At 38.0% G+C, this 20,925-nt stretch overlaps 2 protein-coding genes across 6 annotated transcripts in view; both read left to right on the forward strand.

Moving 5' to 3' along the window:
• LOC127444873 (serine/threonine-protein kinase N1-like) overlaps positions 1-12,754 on the forward strand; it is a 69,831-nt gene extending 57,077 nt beyond the window's left edge. For all 4 annotated transcript variants that reach the window (XM_051704473.1, XM_051704471.1, XM_051704472.1 and 1 more), the window contains 15 exons: positions 3,129-3,238; positions 3,602-3,745; positions 3,915-3,990; positions 4,156-4,285; positions 4,718-4,805; positions 5,680-5,762; positions 6,547-6,622; positions 6,872-6,963; positions 7,129-7,305; positions 7,439-7,501; positions 7,595-7,671; positions 7,841-7,983; positions 10,551-10,658; positions 10,827-10,907; positions 11,178-12,754. In XM_051704473.1, coding sequence (XP_051560433.1) covers positions 3,129-3,238; positions 3,602-3,745; positions 3,915-3,990; positions 4,156-4,285; positions 4,718-4,805; positions 5,680-5,762; positions 6,547-6,622; positions 6,872-6,963; positions 7,129-7,305; positions 7,439-7,501; positions 7,595-7,671; positions 7,841-7,983; positions 10,551-10,658; positions 10,827-10,907; positions 11,178-11,381 — 1,652 coding nt within the window. In that variant the 3' untranslated portion in view covers positions 11,382-12,754. The remainder of the gene's footprint in view (positions 1-3,128; positions 3,239-3,601; positions 3,746-3,914; positions 3,991-4,155; positions 4,286-4,717; positions 4,806-5,679; positions 5,763-6,546; positions 6,623-6,871; positions 6,964-7,128; positions 7,306-7,438; positions 7,502-7,594; positions 7,672-7,840; positions 7,984-10,550; positions 10,659-10,826; positions 10,908-11,177) is intronic.
• Positions 12,755-15,878: 3,124 nt separating this feature from the next.
• Positions 15,879-20,925, forward strand: part of LOC127444884 (dual specificity mitogen-activated protein kinase kinase 7-like) — a 27,425-nt gene continuing 22,378 nt past the window's right edge. For both annotated transcript variants that reach the window (XM_051704500.1, XM_051704501.1), the window contains exon 1: positions 15,879-16,014. In XM_051704500.1, coding sequence (XP_051560460.1) covers positions 15,891-16,014 — 124 coding nt within the window. In that variant the 5' untranslated portion in view covers positions 15,879-15,890. The remainder of the gene's footprint in view (positions 16,015-20,925) is intronic.

Raw genomic sequence — 20,925 nt, forward strand, 5'->3', positions numbered from 1 at the left:
CCTTTAAAATATTGTACATTTATTTTAGGAGATATTATACAGCAGAAGAAAAACATTATTGGAGAATGTTGAATACAGACATTACCGCTTGTCCGGGACAAGTGGATTTTAGAAGGGGCAAGTAAAAGAGAATTTTACTTACCAGATCGGACAAGCAGACTGATTAAAACGTCAATAACGAAAACATAACAGGCTATATTTGTGATAGCCTAGGCCTGTGTCACTTATTAGAATGTTCATATTCTGCTGATGAAAGTAATCCAGAGCACGTAATTTTATAATTCTTTAGTGATCTAGTAACCCTGTTTGATTGACAGGTGGCGTATGTGTGTGTGTGTTGAACATGCTCATGCTAATGCGTGCCTGAATGGTCAAATACATTTCAAAATTCCATCTTGGTGAGTTATTCATGTAAACACAGAGAGTGGTGTCTAAAGTGAACGTAAACAGTGGAGAAAATTGTATCAAATTTTTATCAAAATGTCGGACTTGTAAGTCTAAATGTACTGTAAACTAATAGACCTGCTGCTGTCTAGTGTCATCATAATAATCAAACAACCATAATAAGAAAATGAGAAACCACCCTCTGCTCTTGACTGAGTAACTTTAGTAGCTTTAAAAAGTATTAATGTATTATAATCATACAGTGAAGACCAGTAGCAGTTTTATGTTGCATTTCATTCTGAATGTTTACTTGAATACTTGGTCTACTGCTGTTAAAAACTTTTAAAGCTGTTAAAAAAAGCACTAAATTTTCTTAATTTGGATTTTTTGTTCTATTATTTTTAATCTATTTCTATTCATTGCTGTTTTTATTGTTATTTTATTACTGACTGTTTACTAGTCTTTAATTACTTAAGAACTTGAAACCATTCTTCCATAATTAACATATTTGTTAGTGTTATTATTTCTTGTGGCATTGAAGCTGGTATTGAGAATCGTCAAATTTCACTACCGACTACTTAAATGTTAGTATTGTGATAATGTATAGCCTTTATTGTACATGGTAGATATTGCTGCAATATCATGATGGAAAAGTAGATCTCATTCCATAGAAGTGTGAGCATCCCTACTGTAAATGATGCCGATGGATGCTTTCATTTATTTGACTACCATACGCAACGTAAAATAATTATCATATGACAATAGCCTCCTCCCCTACCCAGTGCAGTTTACATTTCAAGTTCAAGGAAATCCACTGTTTTTTTTTTTTTTTTTTTTTTAATAAAGTTCAACAAATGCATGATGTTTCCAAAGGCAATGAGTCTCAATATTGACCAAAATAATCATGATTATGATTTTTGCCATAATTGAGCAGCCCGAACATCAGCAGTCTTTTGGTGATCATGATTTCAAGCTCGATTACTCTTCCTAGCACCATCTAGCACTATGTGCATGCTTCAAGCGCTAGGAAGTGCAATCGAGCTTGAAATCATGATCGCGCCTAGAGACTGTAATAGCAAGATGTACAGTGTAATAGCAAGATGTAAAACCATTTAGATCGCATCAAAAGACATGGAATAAACCACTGAAGTCTAATAGATTACTTTTATGCTGCCTTTATGTGGTTTTTGAAGCTTCAAAGTTTTAGTCACCATTCACTTGCATTTTATGGACCTGCAAAGCTAAAAATATTAATGCGAGTTCTGCAGTAGAAAGAAAGTCATACACATCTGGGATGAACTATTGCTTTAAGTTTGTTGTGGATGTCACAATCTTATTGTGGTTTGTCAGTGCTGATGTGTCAGTTTTGATGTAACTAAATTTAATCTGTTTGGTCTGTCAAATGTGATGACAGCTTTTGCATTTAACAGAACAGACTGCTGCGCATTAGAGCTTATAACATTTGGGGTGTAGCACGATCAGTGCAAAAAATACTTGCGTGTGGTATGTTTTAATATTCAACGTGGCCATGCTGGGCTTAAGGCAAAAGGCACGTTACTATCACTCATATGGATGGTCAGGGATTTTAAGAAAGTTCTTTTTATTAAAGTATTACATTTTGTAGAGTAACTCGTCCTGCACCGTTTGTGCTATTAACATTAATGCTGCTTCAAATTGTGCAACTTGTTGAGGAGAGTTGTTCTATTACTTTTCTAAGCAATCAGACTTACAATTTTCACCTGGTGGACAATGAAAACGGACAAAAAGTTTAAAGACTTAAATTGAAGAAGAGCCCACATAATAGAGACTTGGTAGTGGCCTCTTGTCCCAGCACAACCTAGCATCCACCTAACAACACCATAGAAACCACTCAAAACACGTAGCAAACACACTTAGCTAAACGTGCTAAAAAACATTTAGAACAATTACACAACTGCAGAGCAATGTCCTGGCAATCACCCACAACACCCTAGCATTTTGGCAGAACATTTTGAACGGACAAGTACCACTCACAATATTCTCTCATCATTTACTCGCCCTCATGCCATCCCAGATGTGTTTCACTTTCTTTCTTCTGCAGAACATAAATATAGATTTTTAGAAGAATATCTCAGATCTGTTGGCCCTCACAGTGCAAGTGATGGGTCCAAAAAGGACATAAAGGCAGCATAAAAGTAATCCACAAGACTCAAGTGGTTAAATCCATATCTTCAGAAGTGATATAATAGGTGTGGGTGAGAAACAGATCAATTTTTAAGTCCTTTTTTACTGCAAACCTACACTTTCATTTCAACATTCTGGTGTGGAAGTGACTTTCACATTCAGCCACCAACTGGTTGGGGCTGGTCAAAGGTGGAGATTTATAGTAAAAAAGGACTGAAATATTGATCTGTTTCTCACCCACAACTAACATATCGCTTCTGAAGACATGGAATTAACTACTGGAGTTGTATGGATTACTTTTATGCTGCCTTTATGTCTTTTTGGACCTTCTGAGTTTCGGTCACCATTCACTTGCATTGTGAGGACCAACAGAGCTGAGATATTCTTTTAAAAATCTTCGTTCGTGATCAGCAGAAGAAAGCATGTCATACACATCTGGGATGGCAAGAGGGTGAGTAATTGATGACAGAATTAACATTTGGGTGAACTGTCTCTTTAAGAAAATGTAAAAATCTACTATTTGTCTGTAATACAAATTTTTATTTTCATGTTCTCACAAATATATGTCTTTGTGTGTGCAGCGGAGGTGAGCGCAGTGCTGAAGCTAGATAACTCGGTCGTGGGTCAGACGGCGTGGAAGACGGTTGGAGAACAGGGCTGGGATCAGACCTTCACCATAGAGCTGGAGAGAGTGAGTTCAGATCAGTGTTTATATTAGATTAACACAGATTAGAAGTTTCATTAATTAAAGCTTCAATCAATATACTGCAACTATCAAAGCTCTTTTTGTTGTTGTAAACCCTAGTGCAACATCAGTGACATGAATTGTGACTGGAGCATTTCAGTTTACTTTAGCAATCACACATGCCATTGCTATTTTTGTTTGTGGGAAAAAGGCATTATGAAACGGATAGTTCTGGATAATTGATCTCTGTACAATTATTTGTTTCTAGTACACTCTCAAAGTGATTCTTTCTGAAACTAAGAATAAATCTGTGCTGAAGTAGAACTGTGAAATATAAACTCTCTAATACCTGATTGTTTGTATTTGCAGTCCAGAGAGATGGAGATCGCAGTGTACTGGAAAGACTACCGCTCTCTGTGTGCGTTGAAATTTCTGAAGCTGGAGGATTTCCTGGACAACCAGAAACACAGAGTCCAACTCGAGCTGGAACCACAGGGTCTGCTGTTGGCAGAGGTACACACACACAAACACACACTCAAAAATATGTTTTTTTGTGTACAAGAATCACTTCTACTTGCCGAGGTTGCACACAGACAGTATCACACTCAGACCACATCAGTATAAAGTCTTTGTCACCACTGGCCACCAATGAAATGTGTGACATGCTGTCTGTCTGCATCAGGTCACATTCTTTAACCCTGTGATTGAGAGGGTTCCACGACTAAAACGACAGAAGAAAGTTTTCTCTAAGCAGCAGGGTAAGAGACCGAGAGAGGGTTTTTTTTTTTTTTCTATCTGGTTAGAAATTAGTTGATCTATTGATTTATCCAGAGGCCATGTACAAACAGTGGTATTTAGTGCTCTTTAGTGGTCATTGCTAGAAAAAATCTCTTCTCTATATGTGTGTATCTGGTCATCTGCAGGTAAAGCGTTCTTGCGAGCTCGACAGATGAATGTTGATATCGGCACATGGGTGAGATTACTTAGGAATGCCATACCAACTGTCAACAACACAGGAACCTACAGCCCTCATGCACACACTGTACAGACAGGGTAAATGATACACACATACACACACACACACACACTTGCCTGTCATGTAATCTTTTCATAGTCTAATCCTCGACATTTCTTCATGAATTAGAATTTATGCTCATTTGGGTTTCTTCAGGGTTTAGATTAATTCACGATTAGCATGTTCAAGCAAAAGTCAATTAATTGTAATCCTATTTAAAAATAGTTAAAAGAAAACTGTCTGTGACACCTTATATAACATGAAAATGTATAACATAAACTAGAATTTCTTAAGCTAAGGAATGTTCACTTACGATGCCATAGAATTCAGAATTATATAACACACTCATAGTCACAGGTGTGATTGCTGCATCCAAGTGTGTAATTGTCATGTGAAATGAGTGTGAATCTGAATGTACTGGGTCATGCCCTCATGACAAACAAGGTGGAATGTGGACTTGTGTGTTACAGAGATATATCAGTGGAGAAGTTGAGTTTAGACTGTGACTCTCCCACAAAGGTGGAAATCCGGCAAGATGTCACAGACGCGCACACCCCGGTAAGTAATAAAAACATGGTATGTGGGAAAGACTTGTCTAGAATAAAAAAACAACGTGTTAATAGATATTTAACAATGGAGAGAAGGGCATCCAGGGAAATTGTTGTGGTCTGATGTTTTCTGTAACCCCACCTGTCTCTCTGTAACCCCTCCCCTTTATCTGTAACCCCACCTCTCTCTGTAACCCCTCCCCTCTGTCTGTAACCACCTCTCTCTCTTTAACTCCTCCTATCTCTCTGTAACCCCTCCTCTCTCTTTAACCCCATCTGTCTGTCTGGAACCCCTCTTCTCTCTCTGTAACCCCTCCTCTCCTTCTGTAACTCCTCTCCTCTCTCCATATCCCCTCCTCTCTCTCTGGAACCCCTCTCCTCTGTCTGGAACCCCTCTTCTCTCTTTGTAACCCCACCTCTCACTATATAACTTTTCATCTCTCTTTATAACCCCTCCACTCTCTCTGTATCCCTTCGTTTCTCTCTGTTACCCCTCCCTTCTCTCTTTAACCCCACCTTTGTTTCTGTAACTCCACCTTTCTTTTTGTAACTCCTCTCTCTGTAACCCCTTTCCTCTCTCTGTAACCCCACCTTTCTTTCTGGAACTCCTCCTTTCTCTGTAACCTCACCTTTCTTTCTGTAACTTGTATCTCTGTAACCCCTCCCCTCTCTCTGTAACCCCTCCTCTGTCTCTGTGACTCCTACCCTCAATCTGAAACTCCTCCCCTCTCACTGCGACCTTCATCTTTGTAACTCCTCCTCTCTCTCTGTAACTCCTCCCCTATCACTGTAACCCCACCTCTTTTTCCTGTAACTCCTCCTCTCTGTGTTGCCACTCCTATTTGTCTTTGATTCTTCCCCTCTCTCTGTGCTGGTTGGTACAGGAACGACAACCGGTCACTGAGCCCCTCTCTCCTCCTGACCTAACCACGCCTGAGCGACCAAACAGAACACAATCACTGAGCAGGTACACACACACACACACACACACACATACACACACACACACACACACACACACACACGTATACTTTACATATGTACATACATAAGCTGGGTTTCCATTGAAATGTTTTGTATTTTTTAAGCACATCTCTAAAAATTAGACTAAAGAAAATACGAATAGTTGCGCATTTCCATCCACTACGTCTTAAGGGAGCCGCCTTGCCATGATGGAGCAGCTGAATGACCTCCTTGCTTCGGGGAGAGCTTTATTTGCAGAACTGGAGCAATTGTACCTCGTTTTACTAAATGCTGCCAGGACACACCACAGAATAAGTGTAATACCTGATATAATAAGGGCTGAAATGGCTGCGATGCCACATGCCACCAACCTCCGCATACCTGGGAGCGCCCGATGTCGAAACTGTTCTGACAGATTGTGAGGACCCATTTTAATGACCAGCTGTGGTTTAAACAGTTCCAGGGCTATGTTCGAAGAATTGTGTGCCAAGGTCGGACCTCATACTCATAACACATGCACAAATGATCAAAACGCATCATCGTTTTGTGAATAATCCGTTTCCATCACCTTATTGCACATTTTAACTAATGCAAAACTCTGGAAAATCCACCTCTGCCTAGCGCATTACATTTAAACCGTTCAGGATTTCTTATGCGCAATTTCAAAATGCACATAAAAATTGTTATACCCAGCTATAGAGATCCCCAGTATACAGATGTCAACATGATTGTCACTGGATTTAGGCCAATTTAATATATTGTAAATGTCTTTGTTTTTGCTTGTGCAGTAAGCAAAAGAAGACCGCTTTGAGCCTGCAGGATTTCCGGCTAATTGCTGTTCTTGGCAGAGGCCATTTTGGAAAGGTGATCTTCATCCTTCCTCATCTTTGTGTTATTCCTTTCAATACATCCCTTCTCTACACCTTTGATCCTTTAACTTCTTCCTTCCTCTCTCCCTCCTCCTCTGACTTTTAGAATCTTCCTGCACTTTTGCTTTTCAGTATTGCTTTTTTAATTATTATTGTTTTTATTGGTTGTATCTTATATTTCTCTAAATCTATAATGCATGTTTTTCTCGCTTACAGTCTCATATATCATATCTGTGTCTCTCAGGTGCTGTTGGCAGAATATAAGAAGTCAGGCAGTATGTATGCCATTAAAGCACTGAAAAAAGGAGACATTGTGGCCAGAGATGAAGTAGAAAGGTAAACAAAGGGGCACAGAGATAAACTGATAAATAACAGAGTTAAAAAAAAATGTTTTACTTAATCTTTATTTAGTTTTTTTTTTTTTTTTTTTTTTTTTTTTTTACTGTTGTTTTCGGTGTTTTAAGAAGTCTGACTAATTTGCTTCCAATTTCTTTCCCTCAGTTTGATGTGTGAGAAGCGTATTTTCGACACTGTGAACAGCGCGCGGCATCCTTTCCTCGTGAACCTGTTTGCTTGTTTCCAGACTCCAGAACATGTGTGTTTTGTCATGGAGTACACGGCAGGTGGCGACCTTATGATGCACATACACGCAGACGTCTTCACTGAGTCACGGGCTGTGTATGTAAATGTGTCTGTTTGTTTTGAAACCATACATTTGTATTATGCACAGTTATTGTGTGTGTATACGTGCATTTTACCATTGATTTATTTGTGTGTGTGTGTGTGTGTGTGTGTGCGCATGTGTTTTCAGGTTCTATGCTGCTTGTGTGGTTTTAGGACTTGAGTTTTTACATGACAACAAGATTGTGTACAGGTGAGTATGCTAAGAATTGTGTGCACATGTTCTGGCTTTGTATAACTGTCCTTTTGGAAATGGGTAAAATAACTTTTGTCATTTCTCCTTCAGAGATCTGAAATTGGACAATTTGCTGCTCGACACAGAGGGTTATGTGAAGATCGCTGACTTTGGACTGTGTAAAGAAGGTAATGACTATACCTGTACACTCTCTCATTCTGTCTTTCAGTGATTTTCCAGGTGTTACTTTTGTCTCCCTATCCGTTTGGTCATGTTCACTACATGTTGATTGCAGGTCTGTTTGTCTGTCATGAATGTTTGTCAGACCTTCTTGTCTTCTCATCCTGTCTTTCTCAGGTATGGGTTATGGGGACCGGACCAGTACTTTTTGTGGAACTCCAGAGTTTCTGGCTCCAGAGGTTCTGACAGACACGTCATACACACGAGCAGTGGACTGGTGGGGACTTGGAGTGCTTGTATATGAGATGCTAGTGGGAGAGGTGAGAGAGAGATGGTGGAAGATAAGGGTTTTGAGTACTGAGTGTTTTAGATGTTTTCACAATTTTTTTAAAGGAATAGTTCACCCAGAAATGAAAATTCTCTCATGATTTACTATGCCATCCCAGATGTGTTTGACTTTCTCCTGCAAAACACAAACAAAGAATATCTCAGCTCTGTAGGTCTATACCAGGGGTCAGCAACCTATGGCACTCGTGCCAGCATTGGCACGTGGGGGGTAATCACTGGCATGCCAGCAACGTTGAGAGAGGAGTAGACTATTTTATTTATATCAGTTCGCACCTGCATTCCAATCTACATCTTAATGTAATCCTTCTCATGATCACGCAGTGTTTTCATAAGCTGAATGGGAGGCTAAATAAAAAGTTAAAATGTGACGAGACTCGTGCTGCACGTGCAAGCCATTTGTGCATCACGAGCCGGCAGCGCTTCACGTTCAGTTAATCGCGTGAGTAAATGCACCCACTTTGCTCCGGTCAGTCTGCACGGATGACAGCCTACATTCCGTGTTTCATTTGTTTCTTTTTGCTTTCAGAACAGCACGCAGGGTTGGAAGGGTTACTTTTGAAATGTATTCCACTACAGATTACAGAATACAAGCTGTAAAATGTAATTTGTAACGTATTCCGTTAGATTACTCAAGGTCAGTAACGTATTCTAAATACTTTGGATTTCTTCTTCAGCACTGGTAGATTTTTTCACTTGTTTTGACTATAAAAACTCTGCCAGTACAGTAAAACAAAATACACATGTTAAAAATACATTCTCTGAAAAACCTAAATATCTTATGCAGTGTTGCTTCTAAAACAAGATTAATCAAACTGATCTTGTTTTAAGGATTTTTAGATATTTTTACAGGAAAACAATACAAAAATTATGAGCAAGGATACAATTTTTGCCCTAATATCAAAGGTCTTACTAGAAAAAAAGAAATTATGATCTAATGTGAATTTTCTTGTTAAAAAAATATGATCATGCCTGGTAACATGTGCATGTAAAATGGCTAGAAATAGCATTTTAGCTTAGCGTAAAGCTGACAATTTACACAAGGTTTATTTCTATTTCTTCTGCTCCAAACTTACTTCAAACTTACTTATCTGTCTGTTCATATTAATGTAACACATCATAAGAAAGTGTTTCACCGCTGTTCAAATGCACTTTGGATCACATCATTTATATGTATAAATGTTTTCCATCTGACAAATGACAATAAAATGCAAAGTAATCTCTTCAGTAATCAAAATACTTTTTGAATGTAACTGTATTCTAAATATCAATGATTTAAATTGTAACTGTAGTGGAATACAGTTACATATATTTTGTATTTTAAATATGTAATCACGTTACATGTATTCCGTTACTCCCCAACCCTGATAACACATCATGTATTAAGGACAATACCACTATTAATCCTTGAGATTTCCAACCCAGCATACAGGTATACCATCCTTAAACTATAGTCACACTCAAAACTACATTAAAAGATTAAAAGAGAGAACCTAAACCCACATTGTGGGATTCAAAAAACACACAAGGCAAAATATAAATTAAACCTGGAAATGAAGTTTTAGGATTTTGCAGGTGCGATTCACCGAAAAGGGCTGAAAAGTTGATCGGCTTTTGATGCGCGGATGGCTTGCACGCACAGAGCGAGTCTCGTCACACTTTAACAGTGTTTAGCCTCCCATTCATCTGATGAAAACACACTGCGTGATCGTGAGGAAGGATTACATCAAGATGTGGATTTGGAATGCAGGTGGGAAAAACTTCATATAAAATAGCCTGCTCCTCTCTCGCTGTTGCTTGCATGCTAGTGATTACCCCTCTGCGCCCATGTTATTGTTTTTATTTTTATTCCATGTCAAAAAGGTTGCCGACCCCTGGTCTATACAATGGAATTGAATGGTGAATAAAACTTTAAATCTCCAAAAAGCACACAAAGGCAGCATAAATGTAATCCAAAAGACTCCAGTGGTTTAATCTATGTCTTCTAAAGCAATCTGTTTGGTTTTGGGTGAAAACAGACCAAAATGTAACTCCTTTTTCTCTGTACATCTTGCCATTGCAGTCTCTAGGCACAATCATGATTTCAGTGATGATCAGACTTCCTAGTGCTTGATGCATGCGCAGAACGCTAGAAGGTGCTTGGAAGTGTAATCAAGGAGACTGCTGATTTCAATATTTATAGTGGAAAAAAGGAGTTATATTTTGGTCTGTTCTCACCCAAAACTGATTGGATTACTTCTGAAGACATGGATTAAACCACTTCATCACTTAGTTTTACGGATGACTTTTATGCTGCCTTTATGTGCTTTTTGGAGCTTCAAAGTTTTAGTCACAATTCACTTGCATTGAACGGACCAACAGAGCTGAGATATTGTTCAAAAAATCTTTGTGTTTTGCAGAAGAAAGAAAGTCACACATCTGGGATGGCATGAGGGTGAGTAAACAATGAGAGAATTGTAACTTTTGGCTGAACTATCCCTTTAATAATTTTGCGATCATCAAAACAATAGGTATGATTAAAAAAATTATTTTATCTTTCTAGTCCCCATTTCCAGGTGATGATGAAGAGGAAGTTTTTGACAGCATAGTGAATGATGAAGTTCGATACCCACGTTTCCTTTCTTCTGAGGCCATTGGCATCATGAGGAGGGTAAATAACACGCATACAAACACAATTTCAAACACATCATTTGAAGAAATCATCAGTCTTATTTGTTTGATGTTCAGTGTTTATTTTTTGTAGAATAAAGCAGGTATAATAAAGCATATTTTTTTCTAGAATAAAGCAGCATGGGGTTGAATTTTGTGTCTTTAACAGTTACTAAGGAGAAATCCAGAGAGACGACTGGGCTCCAGTGAGAAGGATGCAGAGGATGTAAAGAAACAACCTTTCTTCAGGGCGAGTTTTTTACCCACTATATTAAAACATGTTCAATGTTGATAAAAACTGTATTATTCCATAATTTTGCCATTTGCTTGCATCGTCACTTTGAACAGTGTAATCTGCAGTACACAAAATTAAACATAAAATTACATAAATTATACAATATGATGTAAAATATAGTCCATACTTTATCTTCCAACACATTTTCTGCTCAAAGGTCCACCATTAAAATGATAAAGACCAAAGATAAATTAATAAACATTACGTTTCTCCTCTTTCTCTCAGAATATGGACTGGGAGGCTCTTCTCCTCCGTAAACTCCCTCCTCCCTTCCTTCCCTCTATCGGAGGAAAAGAGGACGTCAGCAACTTTGATGAAGAATTCACGACAGAAGCTCCGAGTCTCACTCCACCCCGTGAACCCCGGGTGCTCTCACGCAAGGATCAGGACTGCTTCCGTGACTTTGACTATGTCTCTGATCTCTGCTGAGAGCGTGTTCACTGTGATATTGCCATAGAGAGACAGTTCTGCTCCGTGACTCCGTGACGATGAAGAGAAGAGTGGCCAATCCGGGTGTTGCATATGAATTCTGAATGTGCTGGACCTGTGAACACTGTGATGGTCAGGAGAGATTGAGAGAGGACTGAAAAAGTGATCAAGAAGCTTAGGATTAGAAAGAGAAAGGAAGAAGAATTTAAGAATTTTCATGTCAGGTTGTTTGTTGCCATTTAAGCATAAGCCTTAGATCAAAAGGTTTTTAAGATCACGAGGAACATAAATGCAGTTAAGTGTATCCAAATGTTTGACTGGTAGTGTACATTTCCTTTCATTCTTACAGTAATGAAGGAAATGGTCTCAGTTAAAGGGATAGTTCATGCAAAAATGTATGGAGAAAAAAAAGATGCATTTAAAGTGAATGGTGACGAAAGCCCAAAGTAAGCTTCGGTTAGATGCGAACGCTAGGCGTCTGCGCACAGGATGCGTGACGCAAATTTCGTCATCAGCAGGGTGCTCGAGCACTGAACGCTTGAACCTTGCATGCACTGAACATGCAGTATGCGCATGCGCCTGGAATTATTTGCACTAATCTGTGGGTCCACAAGGTGGCAGCACTCACATTTGAGCCGTTACTTTAACGAAGAAGCGCTAGAAAAAGATGTAATCGATGCTAAACATCAGGAGACAAAAGTAGAAGACAACAACAGTGGATGTGCACATCAAGAGCACTTGTGTGAGGAGGTCAAGAGATACCTGCATTTGTATAACTCGAGTCTGAAGGAATATAAAGACATCTTTATGGGTCTGAACTCCTGAAGAGAAACAGTCCGGTGTCTCGTAACAGTCGTAGCGTGCATGCGCTAACCGCCTGTGTATGTGCGCACAGTCATATGAAGTAGATTTCGAAATACTAGCATTGGACTGTACGCACATGCTAAGCGTTCGTGTCGTAACCGAAGTATACTTCGGGGTTAAACATTCTGCTGGTCGACATCTTTTGTTTTCCACGGAAGAAAAAAAGTAAAGGGTTAATTTTTGGGTGAACTATTCCTTTAATTTTGATGACCAACTGGCTACAACAACAAAAGATCTTTCTCCATCTTCACTTCCCTTTTTCAGACGTTCTCCATTCAAATTGGCCATTACTGTTACTCTGAATTGTCTCCGGTGGCCTGATTAGGAACAGGAACCCAAAGGAACGTGTTTAAGAGATGCTTTTCTGCATACACTGTGACATCAAAAGGAAGATGAGAGTTGCACTGAGAGCAGAGCTTATTTAAATAGACTACTTTATGTTTGAACATATGAATGTGTACTTGCTCTTGGGGTGTCCTGTGGTCGAGGCATTAAACCTATTAAGAGTTGTTTGCTTTGGGTTTGTCACGTCAAAATAAGTCAAGCATATTGAACTTCAGGGGAACAGTCCAATAAACAGTTTGGTCTCCACCCATTAAGTGCACTTTGAGGAAGGTTACCCATTGTGGAAATATTTGAAAAACAAATTAACCTCTCGTATTAAGGTTGGTTTGAAAAATATGCCTTAAAATAGTGTTGGTCCTGATTTGTATTCATCTTGTTGATCTTTTGACTTCACTAAAGGAGGCAAACAGCAGAAGACTTCAGTCTTGGTTGGAACTGAACATTAACAAATTGTGAGAATATTTATGTAATTTATAATTGTTAATTCTCTCATCATTTACTCACCCTCATGCCATCCCAGCAGTGTATGACTTTTTTACTTAAGATGAACACACACGAATATTTTTAGAAGAATATCTCAGCTCTGGAAGTCCATACAATGCAAGTGAATGGTGGCCAGATTTTTTAAGCTCCAAAAAGACATAAAGGGAGCATAAAAGTAATCCACATGACTCCATTGGTTAAATCCATGTCTTCTAAAGTGAAATGATAGGTGTGGGTGAGAAACAGAGCAATATTTAAGTCCTTTTTTACTGTAAATCTACACTTTCACATTCAGCCACCTACTGGTTGGGGCTTGTCAAAGGTAGAGATAAAAAAAAATAAAAAAAAATAAAAGAAAAAAGGACTTAATTTTGATCTATCACCCACATCTGGATTTAAACACTAGAGTTATATGGATTACTTTTATGCTGCTTTTATGTCTTTAAAGTTCTGGTCACCATTCACTTGCATTCTATGGACCTTCAGAGCTGAGATATTCTTCTAAAAATATTCGTGTGTTTATCTGAAGTAAAAAAGTCATACACATCTGGGATGGCATGAGGGTGAGTAAATGATGAGAATTTTCATTTTTGGGTGAACAATCCCTTGAAGTAGGGAGAGTATTATTTACAGCATTCATAGGTGTTTCACAGAAGTATTTGTAAAAGTGGAGTATGTTTATCAAGACTGTCAAGAAATGTCAGTTTGATTCAGAGGAAACGTGAGATCTGTGGAAACTCAGATGATCTTTTGAATGATTGTTGTGAGGAAGAATGTGTTTGGTTGAAAATTGTCATTTTAACAAGCTAAAAAAATAATTTTAAGATTTACGTATTTAAAATTCCATCAAATTGAATTGAGGAGTCTTTAACTATATATATAATAAATATATATATATATATATATATATATATATATATATATATATATAATATATATTATATGTTTTAAAAATTTACACAATTCAATTTGATGGAACTTTATGTACTAAAATTGTAAGATTTACATATTTCAATTTCTTAAAATTCCATCAAATTGAATTGTGTAATGTTTAACTAAATTAAATTAATAAAACATATATATATATAAGTTTTATTAATTTAATTTAGTTAAACATTACACAATTCAATTTGATGGAATTTTAAGAAATTGAAATGCGTAAGTCTTCAAAATAGGCTAAAATATTTTGTTTTTTTAGTGATTAATTTTATTTTAGTTTTTTGTTAAGTGCATTTGCAAACATTGTTAGATGCTTTGATACATTTGACCAAGTGGGTATAAAACCACTTCTCGTTGAAAGACTCCATGGCCTCAAATTGTGTACGACTGTTTGTCTCCATTTTATACACATTATTTAAATAGATTTAATTTTAGGTGTTGGATTTGCTTTCTGTTTATTTTAGGCATGATGTGCATCAACGACGATTAGTGACTGTTACAGCAAAGAAATGGACTGTGCTGGTTCTGGTTTCACACCCATTATTACCTCTGAGCTGTTTTGATGCCTTTAAAACATCAGTTTATGAAGTTTATATTGGATTGTTTGTGCAAATGGCCTCTTATTTAGAGTACATATGAACTCATAAACAGACCATGCCATGTCTTTTACAAACTCATATGGACAGCCAAAAAACAAAACGTTCACACAAACACACACACATACACTTTAAAAAAAAAATGTGTAGCAGAACTGCATCCATAAAACATTCTGACACACACAATATTTGCAACTGAATAAGTCTTATATGCTTTAACAATGCAAATCTGATCCTCCCTTTCCTGTAAAAGGAATATGTGTCTGACTACAGATTAATGTATGTCCTGTACAATTAGACAATTCATCAAATGTGTTACACGAGTTGTATAAAGCTGTAGTTAAAATGATCATGTTTGTTGTGTGTTAGATTTTAAAGACTATCTTGAATTGTTCATTGACTTCAGCTTTGAACTTTTTTGCATGGATAACCTATTAAAATGTACGAACAGGGAAATAGAGGCTAATTTATCTTAAGAAAACAGCCTTTAGAAGCCTATAAAGAAATGCCTAAAATGCCTAAAAATTGTAAAACTGTTAAAACCTTCCACCTCAAGTCTTAAAGGAATAGTTCACCCAAAAACGAATAATTATTTACTCACCTTCATGCCATCCCAGATGTGTATGACTTTCTTTTATGCTGCATGTATGTGCTTTTTGGAGCTTCAAAGTTCTGGTCACCATTCACTTGCGCTGAGTGGACGAACAGAGCGGAGATATTTTTCTAAAAACCTTTGCTTGTGTTCAGCAGAAGAAAGAAAGTCATACACATCTGGGAGAGCATGATGGTGAGTAAATAATGAAATAACTTTAATTTTAGGGTGAACTATTCCTTTAAGTATACACAGAAACTGCGGGATCGACCGCTAGGGGCAGTGTGTGATGCTGTTTTTCCCGCACCTATGCGCAGAGGTGAAAGTGCCGCAAGTTCATGGTGCTTTATTCCCATAATTCTCGTTTTACAAACATTTCCGAAGCATAAATTCAAATAACAACCAATGATAGAACAAAGGTAATGGTGAGATGATAATAGTAAAATAATGGAAATGGCCAGTAAATTTAATTAATATTGGCCTAATAGTGACAATGTACTGTACACTACATAAGATAAAAATAAAATACAACAAACATTCAACAAGACATTCATGAGCAGTAAGAATACTGTAACTATATTCCAGTCTCTAAGTGGCCACTAGAGGCAAATGACAGGTGCTGTGTTTCTCTCAGTGGCCACTAGTGGGCAGTAAGTGACGGCGCTCGATGGTGCTGCTGAAGTTTTCAAGATGTCGTCGTTGGAGCAGAGACTCTCTCGAATCGAGGAGAAACTCAAGCAGGAAAATAAAGAAGCCCGCAAACGAATCGACCTGAACATCGACATGAGTCCGCAGCGGTCACGTCCGAGGCCAAGTAAGTGTGTGTGTGGATGAAGGAATGATGATGATGACGATAATGATGATGGAGGGATGAAACATAGGCTACATGATATAAACAAACAAACCGACCAAATCCTGACACTTCACTCACATTCTCACTAATGATTCTCTATTAAAGGTCCGGAGGAGTCTGTTTATCGGAGTTTGACCTCCAGACTCTTTAAATGTGATCCTTAGGCTTAATATTTAAAATAAATAAATAATAAAAATATCTGGCAGCCAGCTCACTAGCGTTAGCCTGCTGGCTAGCAGTGTTTAGCAGGCCCTGATAACCATAAACACACATCAGTCTTTCTCTTTCTGTCTATGTATTTGACTCTCTCTCTCTCTCTTTCTCTCTCTTTCTCTTTCACTCTCTCTCTCTCTCTCTTTCTCTCTCTTTCACTCTCTCTCTCTCTCTCTCTCTCTCTCTCTTTCTCTTTCACTCTCTCTCTCTCTCTTCAATTAAATTAAATTCAGATTTATTGGAATGACAATTGGAGTATAGTATTGCCAAAGCATTTTAAGGTTATGTAAATACAAGCTGTTTTAAACAAGATAATAAATACAACAATTAGTAGTAATTATTATTTTTATTTTTTTTACATTTAAATACTAAGAAATGAATTATAAAATAGAATAAAAAGACATATACATACGCAAAATGTAAACATTTAAATGCTAAGAATGACTATATAAAACAAAAAAAAATATTTACACTGGCAGCCAAACGTTTGAAATAATGTACAGATTTTGCTGTTTCGGAAGGAAATTGGTACTTAAATTCAACTGATCACAAAGTATAGTCAGGACATTACTAATGTAAAAAACAGCACCATCACTATTTTAAAAAAAGTCATTTTTGATCAAATGTAGACAGGCCCATTTCCAGCAGCCATCACTCCAACACCTTAAATTGCTAATTTGGTATTAGAAAATCACTTGCCATTATATCAAACACAGTTGAAAGCTATTTGGTTTGTTAAATGAAGCTTAACATTGTCTTTGTGTTTGTTTTTGAGTTGCCCCAGTATGCTATAGACTGGCATGTCTTAAGGTCAATATTAGGTCAAAAATGGCAAAAAAGAAACAGCTTTCTCTAGAAACTCATCAGTCAATCATTGTTTTGAGGAATGAAGGCTATACAATGCTTGAAGATTTCATACAAAGGTATACACTACAGTCTTCAAAGACAAAGGACAACTGGCTCTATCAAGGACAGAAAGAGATGTAGAAGGCCAGATGTACAACTAAACAAGAGGATAAGTACATCAGAGTCTCTAGTTTGAGAAATAGATGCCTCACATGTCCTCAGCTGACAGCTTCATTGAATTCTACCCGCTCAACACCAGTTTCATGTAGGACAGTAAAGAGAAGACTCAGGGGTGCAGGCCTTATGGGAAGAATTGCGAAGAAAAAGCCACTTTTGAAACAGAAAAACAAAAAGAAAAGGTTAGAGTGGACAAAGAAACACAGACATTGGACAACAGATAATTGGAAAAGTGTGTTATGGATCTTAACCCCATTGAGCTTTTGTGGGATCAGCTAGACTGTAAGGTGCGTGAGAAGTGCCCGACAAGACAGCCACATCTATGACAAGTGTTACAGGAAGTGTGGGGTGAAATGTCACCTGAGTATCTGGACAAACTGACAGCTAGAATGTTAAGGATCTGCAAAGCTGTCATTGCTGCACGTGGAGGATTTTTTGATGAGAACTCTTTGAAGTAGTTTAAGAAGTTCTGAAATTTTTTTTAAATTGTAATTGTAATTTTTCACATTATTAATGTCCTGACTATACATTGTGATCAGTTGAATGCCACTGTGCTGTCATCCTCTCCAAGTGTATAGGGGATTTTCTCTGTAGGGATGATGGATTCAGTGTTTCAGATTTGGTGAAAAACATTTCTCTCACAGTATGGTACTTGGGACAGATGAGAAGAAAGTGTTTCTCACCCTCTATTCGCTTTAGGTCACAGTGTCTGCATGTTCTCTGCCCTCTCTGTGTCCAGGCTTTCTTATGTCTTCCTCTCTCTATTTCTTGATCATGATCACTTAATCTGTATTTTGAGAGGATTTTTAAATTGTTTAATTTATAAGTAGTTTGCCAATTTTGTGGTTCTATTTAGGGCCAAATAACTTTAGAGTTTTTGGAGGTCGTATTGAGTTTTTAATGTTTTATAATGAGTATCTTTTAGATTTTTCTCAATGTCTTTAATAATGATTTAAGGGTTGTACCTGGAGTCAGTCACGGGTTGAGTTTCATTAAGTAGTTTAAGAGCAAGTGTATTTAGAGGATGAGACACTGGCGGGATCTCATTGGCGAGGAGGGCTTTATATTTTATAGACTCGGGATTAGACTGATGGAGCTGATGCCAGAATTGAACAGATCTCTTCTGTATTTCAATGTTAAGGGGATATAAGCCTAATTCAGTCCTGCAGCCGGTATTGGAAGTGCCTCTATGTACCTCCAAAATATTCTTTGCAAATTCCAACTGAATTTTGTCTACTGCAGTTTTATCCCAGTTTTGAAAATGTAAGACTGTTCCCCAAATTTCACATCCATATAATAGAATTGCTTTAATGGTTGAGTGGTATAATTTAATCCATGTTTTATTTGGTAATTTCATGTGGCCGAATCGTGATTTAACTGCATAAAATGCCCTCTGAGACTTTTCACACACTCTCTCTCTCTCTCTCTCTCTCTCTCTCTCTCTCTCTCTCTCTCTGTTTTTATAGCTATTATAGATGTCCATCTGTATATCTGTCTGTTTTTACTAGTGGTGCACCGAACAGAAAATTTGAGGCCGATACGGTCACCGGTTTTTTTGTTTTTTTTTTGTTTTGTTTTTTTACACTAAGATTGTCAGATACCAAGCCATGATGTTATAATCTTGCTGCATTAAGTGCGAGCACTCGAGAGTCGAGCATCCCCATGACAGAGTGTGCCTCAGCCGGGTGCAGTTTCAATCTCTGCCCCTTAGATCGGGACATATAATTCCCTCATACATTGTGATCTACATCACCTGAAGCTGTGAAAGTTAAGAATGCATTTGGTGACTCCAGTAAGGCTTCCTAAGCAACCAATTTGCCCAGTTGCTAGGGTGGGTAGAGTCATGTTGGGTCAACCTCCTCGTGGTTGCTATAATGTAATTCTTGCTCTCGGTGGGGCACGTGGTGAGTTGTGCATGGATGCTGCGGAGAATAACGTGAGCCTCCAAGCGCGCTATGTCTCTGTGGTAACGCGCTCAACAAGCCACATGATAAGATGCACGGATTGACTGTCTCAGACACAGAGGCAACTGAGATTCATCCTCCGCCACCTGGATGGAGGCGAGTCACTACGCCACCACGAGGACCTAGAGCGCATTGGGAATTGGGCATTCCAAATTGGGAGGAAGAAAAAAAAGCATGCATCTGGACTGTGAGCCGTTTTCTTCATCTCCTCAGACAGGCACGAAATGCAGTGCTGCTCTCGCGCTTCATCATTAGAGTTTAATGTGATCTCTTGTTACGTTAAATGAGATCAAACGATTATTCGACAAAAAATGTTGTCGACAATTTTTTGTTGTCGATAACGTCGACTAATTGTTTCAGCCCTAGAGGAATCATTAATATTTATGATTTGTTTAGAACCTTTGGCGTTTTGTTGTAATCAGAGGTGGGTAGTAACACACTACATTTACGGCATTACATTTACTTTTTGCTGCAGCATCATGCTCTTCAGTGAAAAAAATAATAGTTTCATCATGCAACACCATTTTACACAAAGACAAGCGGATATTTCAAGATAAAATTGCAGCGCCAACTTAAAGCAGCATGCTGAGGTAAGTCATGGTTCTAATGATAACGCGGGCTTTTCTGTGATATGGTGATGGTCATTTTCAGGGTGATTCTGTAAATATGGGCTCTTATGACATCATTTTTTAAGTGTACATTTTTAAATCTGCAGCAGCTTGTCAGTGCGCTTTGTCCCGCATGTCATGAGCAGTATTTATGCATTCACCCCGTGCCCTCGTGGGTGTGGCAACTATCTCAACTACTTCGGGCTGATTAAAATTAAACCAATATGTAACATTGACATCAAGTGTTTAAAAAGGGATACTGCAGTCCAAATTCAAAATATTGGAATAATAAAAATATAGAGAGTTGTATCCCCCGCCCCCTCCTCCCCAGACTCGAATCTCATGCGGGTTGCCAGGTTGAGGACACGCAACAGAAACGAGCAGTATTTATCCATGTTTCACTACACCTCTGTTCATGGAGATGGATGCCAAGGCTTTTTAGGTCTGGTGAATCTGTTATCTCAGATCCAGTTCATTTGCTGGCTTCCATGGCTGCAGCACGCTGACTTGTTTCAAATCTGGCAACCTGGGGTGTCGAAATACTATTGGGAAATGGGCAGTGGGCGGGATCACACAGGCAAAACACAAACAGAAATTCCGGCTTGGAATGGACATTTCAAAGTAGAATATACTGGCTGTAGCATTGTTTTCGGAGAAGCCAGTATTTAAACTTAGCATATTTCCTAAATCTCTTACATATTATGATAATTTTATGCTTTAGTACAGTAAATATATTAAATATTGCACCTTTAACTGTATAATTCCATGAAAACATCCATGTTAAGTGTAAATGTCTTTTGCTCTGCAGAACGTGTAATCGAAAACTGGAGCGCGAACAGATAGCATTTCTGTGCGTGGTGCCCTTCGCAGGCTGCGTACTCTGTGTTTAGGGAGCAGTGGTACTGTGTACAGAACTAATGATCTAAATTTGACACTGAAAACTACACTGAAATAAGAACTAAAAGCTATGAAATAGCGAAAGTAGGCATTAATAAAACATGATCTTGCTTTAGTTTATATTTCAGCATTATATATAATGTCCCTGTGGGAGATTGTTCACGTTT

This window comes from Myxocyprinus asiaticus, chromosome 8 (assembly GCF_019703515.2).
Source record: "Myxocyprinus asiaticus isolate MX2 ecotype Aquarium Trade chromosome 8, UBuf_Myxa_2, whole genome shotgun sequence".
In the NCBI taxonomy this organism is placed as follows: Eukaryota; Metazoa; Chordata; class Actinopteri; order Cypriniformes; family Catostomidae; genus Myxocyprinus; species Myxocyprinus asiaticus.